At 43.4% G+C, this 6,834-nt stretch overlaps 1 protein-coding gene across 1 annotated transcript; it reads left to right on the top strand.

Annotated features, from left to right (window-relative positions):
• ADORA3 (adenosine A3 receptor) lies at positions 1-2,175 on the top strand. The gene is made up of 2 exons (XM_031556958.1): positions 1-395; positions 1,198-2,175. Exons 1-2 carry the CDS (start codon positions 1-3, stop codon positions 1,811-1,813), a joined length of 1,011 nt encoding a protein of 336 aa, XP_031412818.1. The 3' UTR covers positions 1,814-2,175.
• Positions 2,176-6,834: the final 4,659 nt, after the last annotated feature.

Raw genomic sequence — 6,834 nt, 5'->3', positions numbered from 1 at the left:
ATGTGCCCACAGGACTGCCCAGACAGCAGCAGCCCCACCAATGGGACCTTGAACACCAGCCAGGTGATGGGCAGCACGGATGTGATCTACATTGGCATTGAGTGCCTGGTGGCTCTGCTTGCTGCCCTGGGGAACATCCCGGTGGTCTGGGCGGTGAAGCTGAACGCAGCCTTCCACAACACCACCATGTACTTCATTGCCTCCCTGGCGCTGGCTGACATTGCGGTGGGGGTGGTCGTCGTTCCTCTGGCCGTGTTGGTCAGCCTGCACGTCAGCATCCCGTTCCATTTCTGCCTCTTCCTCTGCTGCCTCATGGTGGTTTTCACCCAAGCCTCCATCCTTTCCTTGCTGGCCGTCGCCATCGACCGCTACCTGCGCCTGAAGCTGCTCATCAGGTGAGCACGTGGTTCTGTTCTCTGGCTGATGGGTTGTTATGCAGATGCCAAATGCTCTACAGATTTCTTTGGGTTTCTGAGGATAATCTTTTAAATGTGTTCTCTTTTACTGTTGCCTGAAAATAATGAAGATTTATGAAGGCTTTCCTTTTCTAGGTTTGAATGGAAAGACATACAGAAAGCATAACTGCAGGCATAAAATGAACATATTTTTTGGGGAGAAGATCTGTATGTTGAAAAGTGAAAAAGCAGTTTGGCCTTACAAATAGAATGAACCAACATAAAGAGTAAGGTGCATGCAAGAAAGCTAAGAAATAGAATAGGATCACTAGCAGTGGAAATACAAGTAGTATCCTAGAATGGCCTGGGTTGAAAAGGATCACAGTGCTCATCAGTTCCAACCCCCTGCTGTGTGCAGGTCGCCAACCAGCAGCCCAGGCTGCCCAGAGCCACATCCAGCCTGGCCTTGAATGCCTCCAGGGATGGGGCATCCACAGCCTCCTTGGGCAACCTGTTCCAGTGTGTCAAGGAGCACTGAGATCATAATGAAACAAGAAATAAAACAGCAGCCAGCCACAAAGAAGGGAAGTTAAACGTAGTTCATCTCTCATGACTGTTACAGTAAGGAGCCATGGCTTATAACAAAATAAGGTTTTCCTTCCAAAAGAAAAAAGAAAAAAAGGAAGCTGGTGCTCCAGTTTATCATAATGAACCTCGAGTTTTTGAACATGAGTTACTGAAATCATCCATAAGTATTTTAAACACTTCTGTTCAATGTGGCCTTGGTTTTCTTCCTCAACAGATATAAAATAATCTCTACAGAGAAAAGGATTTGGTGGGCGCTGGGGCTGTGCTGGTCTCTGTCCCTGCTGGTGGGATTAACACCAATGTTTGGATGGAACAAAGGAAGAAGCGCCAGCTATCACACGTGTGAATTTATCTCTGTGATGAGGATGGATTACATGGTGTATTTTTCGTTCTTCATGTGGACTCTTATCCCTCTGAGCATCATGTGTGCTCTCTATGTGGCAGTATTTTACATCATCAGGACAAAGCTAAGTCAAGGAGCAACCAGCGGGAGAGGGATGGGAGTGTTCTATGGGAAGGAGTTCAGGAAAGCCAAATCTCTGGCACTCATTCTGTTCCTGTTTGCTGTGTCCTGGTTGCCTCTGTGCATCATGAACTGCATTTTCTACTTTCACCCTGAATATAAGATTCCTAAACCTTGGATCTTCTTGGGAATCTTATTGTCTCATGCCAATTCTGCCATGAACCCCGTTGTCTATGCTTGCAAGATAAAGAAGTTCAAAACCACTTACCTTTTAATTTTAAGGACCTACATCCTATGCAGAAAAAAGCCCGAAGGCAGACTCAGTTCTTACAGATTAAACACAGCAGCTGTCATAGACACAGAATGAACGTTGACCCACCAGCACACACCAGACCACTGATAAAATGCTTTAAGGAACTCATGGGAAAAACATGTCCTGTTTCATCTGCTGCCTGACACAAACTGATGATAAGGGCAAGCTCCTCACACGCTATCTGATTCCCTTACGACATTAAGCCCCAAAAGTTAATTTGCAAACTTTTACATTATTATAACCCAGTAAATTTGGCTTGGTTGTTGCTGTACCAAGCCCAGACATTCTCAGGTAAGCACCTCCCTTTAAGAGCACATTCTGGTTCTTGTTTACTAACTTGAGTGTTGCTTGGCAGACTGTGACCCAAAGCACAGTTATCAAGATGGACTTTTTGCTTCCAGCTCCGATCCACAGGCAGTAAGAAATAACGCAACAGTTCTTGCTAGTTTCTAGCTTTAACTCAAGCACAACAAGTCTTTTGGTCAGCATTTTGCTTTCTCTTTACTTGCACACAACCACACCTGCACCGACGTTTCGCTCCAGCAGCACAAGTGAAGTTACAGCATCACATGAGACCTCCATCTGCAAATGAAAGACTTCACCAGGACCTGTCCCCACCCTCTGGGTCTGTACATACATGTCTTACATCTGTATCATGTAGTTTCAAAATACAGAAAAGAGTTAAGATTAATTTTGTCCTTTTTTTTCCCCCCCCCTCCCATAACAATTGTCTGGGTGCACTGAAAAACAGTGCAGGATGTCCTCACTGCCTCCTCTTACACCCATCATCTCCTGTCCATTTCGATGATCAGATGAAGTCTGGTCAGCTTGTGCTGCAGCCAGTGCTGCCACATTTTCATTAAGGATAATAAATATTAGATGGATTTTATGCAAAGTCAACGCGTTGCATGAAATCCCTGCTCTGTTTTAGCAGGTGTCCCAACAGCTCTCAAACTGCAGTAGATGCTATAGCACAGCTTGCACAGCTCAGTTTCAGGGAACATGGGTTAAACCGAACACAGGCAATTAAAGGCAAGGCTCTTTTTTCTCTATCTTTGCACAGTCTAGGAAAAAAAACAAAGGGGAGTGCATCATTCTGTTCTGTAGCTCAGTAAGCTACATAAACGCCAGTGCCTGCTCCTTTAACAAAGATCAGAGATCACAGTTCATTATCTGATGTAATCCTTGCTGCTGCCCTGTTACATGGTCCCACCCTTAACAAGGCAGCTGGCAAAGGAAGTCACTGCACGAGTACATCACAACTTGGCGATGTGATCGCTGTCAGTAGATGGAACCGATTGCTTTCAGCAGGAAAAAAAAAAAACCCAAAACAAACAAACAGAACACACAGAACGTTACACCTCAGAATGACGCAGATCAAACTTTGCTCGGGTGTTTCCAGCGGCTGCTCGGTGCTGCCTCGCAGTGGTGCATCACAATGTAGTCCGGTGGTTTAACCAAGGCACTGGGCACTCATCAAAAATGCTGCAGCCCGTGACTGAACAGGGAAATAAGGGCACAGATGTGAACAGGTGCAGAGAAACATTTCTGTTTTTCACTTCTCTTCAGCAGTTCCAAGCAAAAGCAGAAACCCACACGGAAAATGTGCAACAAGTTGTCACCAGGATTGCTCTAGATGAGGGAAGGTGGTGTAGAAAGCAACTTGTCCCCAGCGTTGGCAAGAGTTGTAGAGTTGGAGATGCTGTTTTCCCCTCCTAGCTATGAATTCAGCTGATGTTATGTACTGCAGCTGGATATCTCGCAGAGCACTACAGTCCTCCGTGCAACAATCCCATGGCATCCAACATGCAGAAAGTGCAGGTGTTCACCTGTCAAATTCCACTGTCACACAGGTGCTGCTTTTGGTCGGGGCTTGATGACCACAGAGGCGTAAGAAACCTCACTCTGCGATACGAGAGGTTACAGACATCAGAGAAAGTGCAAATGTAACATCTCAGGACAAATTGCTTGCTTTGATTTTGACCTCAATGCTACAGAAACTGAGCAGCTCCAGGAATTATAATTTTGACCTTTACCTGGGTGTTTTCAGCAGATTCCTCACATTGTGCCTTGGAGGGAACTTGTTCTTGTAGATTTTCTTGGGATCTCTTATACTCTAGAAAGGAGGAGAGCAGAGTGGGATCAGCCAGTGGTGCAGTCGTTATCTTTGAAACAAACAAGTTCTTAGTCCACACTGCACTCCCTGATGGTCACTTAAAGGTAACAGAACAGAACTCCTGCTCTTTGTCAGAATTAAAGGATGCTTTAATTACAGAAGTAGGGAGCAATTAGGACCCAGTGGGTTAGTCTGCCCTACGTGCAAGATAATTTATTCCTCCCTTCCCCCTTAACTGCAAGGCACTGAGTAATGCTTTCTTGTCATTTGTACCACAGAAAGAGGAATTGGCTGTGATATTCTGCCAGCCAATTGTACAGTTGCCTCTCAGCTGACAGCTGGGCAATCTGACCTGAAATCTGTTGCAATCTTCACTGCAAACCAAGCAATTTGGAAACCCAAGAACCATGCTGCTGGCATTTCCTTGACTGTGCCACTTACTTTTTCTGATGAGGCAGATGACTCCAACCACCAGAAGAGTTGACAGGATGCCAGAGATAAAGGCTAAAGCTGAGTAGAATATTTCAGGGCTGTTGATGCACAGGAAATAGGGTCAGAATCACATTCTTACAGAAACATCAAAGAATTAGTAGCTTTCAAATTCAACCAAGCTTATCCAACATCCTATTACCAAGCCCCATGAGATTACAAGATACCTGTAGTAAGAATTACTGAGTACCTAGAGCACAGACTAGGAAATTCTAAGCCAACTTGTAAAAACATGGGGCATAAACTGCATTATGTGTAACTTCTCCCCTATAGGAGGGGCTTGTAGTTTCAAAGAACTTGGTGTTCAGAGTTAAGAAATAAAGGTGTAGCATTTACTTATCAAACAAGGATTCGCCTTCTGAGTCTGGTAAGGCAGCAGTAGAGGTCTGAACAGTGGTATGTACTGTGACAGTAGTGGAAATGGGTTCTGGTGTAACTAAAAATAAATAGGGGAAAAAAAAAAGAGTTTAGATGTGTTAATAATTCCAGTACTAGTACAAGTAACAAGCAAAGCACTTCTTAGAAGTGTGAACCTATTCAAGAATGACTTCAAGAAATGTTGTAAGTATAACAATTCTGTACCAGAGGGCTGAAATTGAAAACACCAGGCAGAAAAAGAGCAGTGATCCACACCGCCACTGCTCCCCAGCAGCCTTTGGAAGCTGTGCAGTACTTCCCCAAATACATTTATCCACAAAGCTACCCCACAACAACCCTTTCTGAGCCAGGAAAGTGGTGAGGTAGCCAAGAACACTGGATCTAACAGGATTCCTTAAAAAAAAATAAATAAAATGAAATACCTGGTTTTGATTTTGAGGAGGAACTTCCCATTCTCTCCAAACACTGGTGAACAGCAAGAGAACCTAAAGATGAGAGGAAAGCTGTATTTACACTCACATACCCAACACAAACCTAGCATTCTCATTCACACCTCAGGCTCAATTTAACTTTTATCAGTGTTTTAGGCATCTTACACAAACTTGCATGAAACCACAGCAGGAAATCTGGCAATAACAGAGGATGAGCCTGGCTTCTCAACATCTCACTCCTGCATCTAAGTGCACACACGCCCAGTACCCTTGTTAAGCACAGTGTCTTCTCTCAAAATGATGGAATGTATTTCATAGTGGACTAAAAAATATCCCCAGTATTATATAGCTAAAATAGAGTGAACTTCATAAAAATTTCCATGATCAGAAGCACAGGTAGGAAAAACATAAAGGGACGTTTTTTCTCAAGTTACATTCACAGAAAGTTCAGAATTAAAACATTATTCTCAAATTCAGGAGGTGCAAGCATAAAGATGGGGAAAAACATAGTTTTACTAGGATTTCCCAGCCTGGTCTCTCTCATTATATGGTTTTCAAACTACACATTGCAAAGAACATCCAGCTATTGCTCACAGCACGAAAATGAACTGTTCTCACCGTTACTTTCACCTTTTTCTCCTGCACACCCCGACAGCCAGCTCCAAGTTCCCCATGTCAGATCTCAAAGCACGCTGCGTTTGCAATAGCAGAAGCAATGTTGTGATACAGCTTCATCTTACCTCACACACCGTACAGCAGCCGCCCGTAGAAAACTTCAGTAGTGCTAGCACTGCTTGCACAGCACTACGTGCTGCCTTTGTGAAAAGAATGTGTCCAGCTTGTGAAAGCACCAGTTAGCTTAAATTCGAATGAGACATCAACGTGGAAGTTGAGTAACTTCACTTTTTTTTTTTTTTAAACAGGAAATGATGAGAAACCTTTATTGTCAGGAAATGCCAGGGGGAGAAAAAAAAGTCACCTTTACCTGAAGGTAGATGACTTTTGCCTTTAAGAGTGTCTCTCCTCCAAAGAACACCCTTATCTCTGAGCTGTTGTAGTGGAAAAGGATGTAAAAACCTCTGCTATTTCACTTACTCCACTGGGAGTGCTTCCTTACCACAGTACCAGCCCACGTACGAAAGTTGCATCAGTCCCTCCAGGGCATACTTATCAATTCTACTGTTCTAATCCTTATGCTGATAAATTCAGTAGAAGCTGAGCTTTGTCATCTTCTGATGTTTCCTGCCAGTCATATTCTCTTTTCTGCAGAATAAGAAGAAGCTTTTGTAATTATTTAAAGCTTTGTTACTTCTTCTTTTTTTGTTTTGTTTTGTTTTGTTTGTTTTGTTTGCCTATGAACTGAGGACACCAGCTCCAAGCATCTCATTGGGTAGGCGAGTGAGAAGACTAGCAGTCATTTTGATTTTAAAACACATTAACAAAAATAACCATAGGGCATTTCTACAGGTAATTCTGAATTACAAAAAAAAAATTCACAACTGTATTAGCACCACAGTGAGAGTCAGCATCTCATCTCCAGAAAGGTTCACAACTGAACCAGGAACCAAACAAAGCTGTGGTTGGAAGTAATGCCCCACTATAATTGAACTACCATGGCTACTTCAAACACACACATATAAAAATCACACTCAAACAGCAAA

This window comes from Meleagris gallopavo, chromosome 28 (assembly GCF_000146605.3).
Source record: "Meleagris gallopavo isolate NT-WF06-2002-E0010 breed Aviagen turkey brand Nicholas breeding stock chromosome 28, Turkey_5.1, whole genome shotgun sequence".
Classification (NCBI taxonomy): Eukaryota; Metazoa; Chordata; class Aves; order Galliformes; family Phasianidae; genus Meleagris; species Meleagris gallopavo.
The sequence above is the reverse complement of the archived record's forward strand: the minus strand, read 5'-3'. Positions and strand labels throughout refer to the sequence as shown.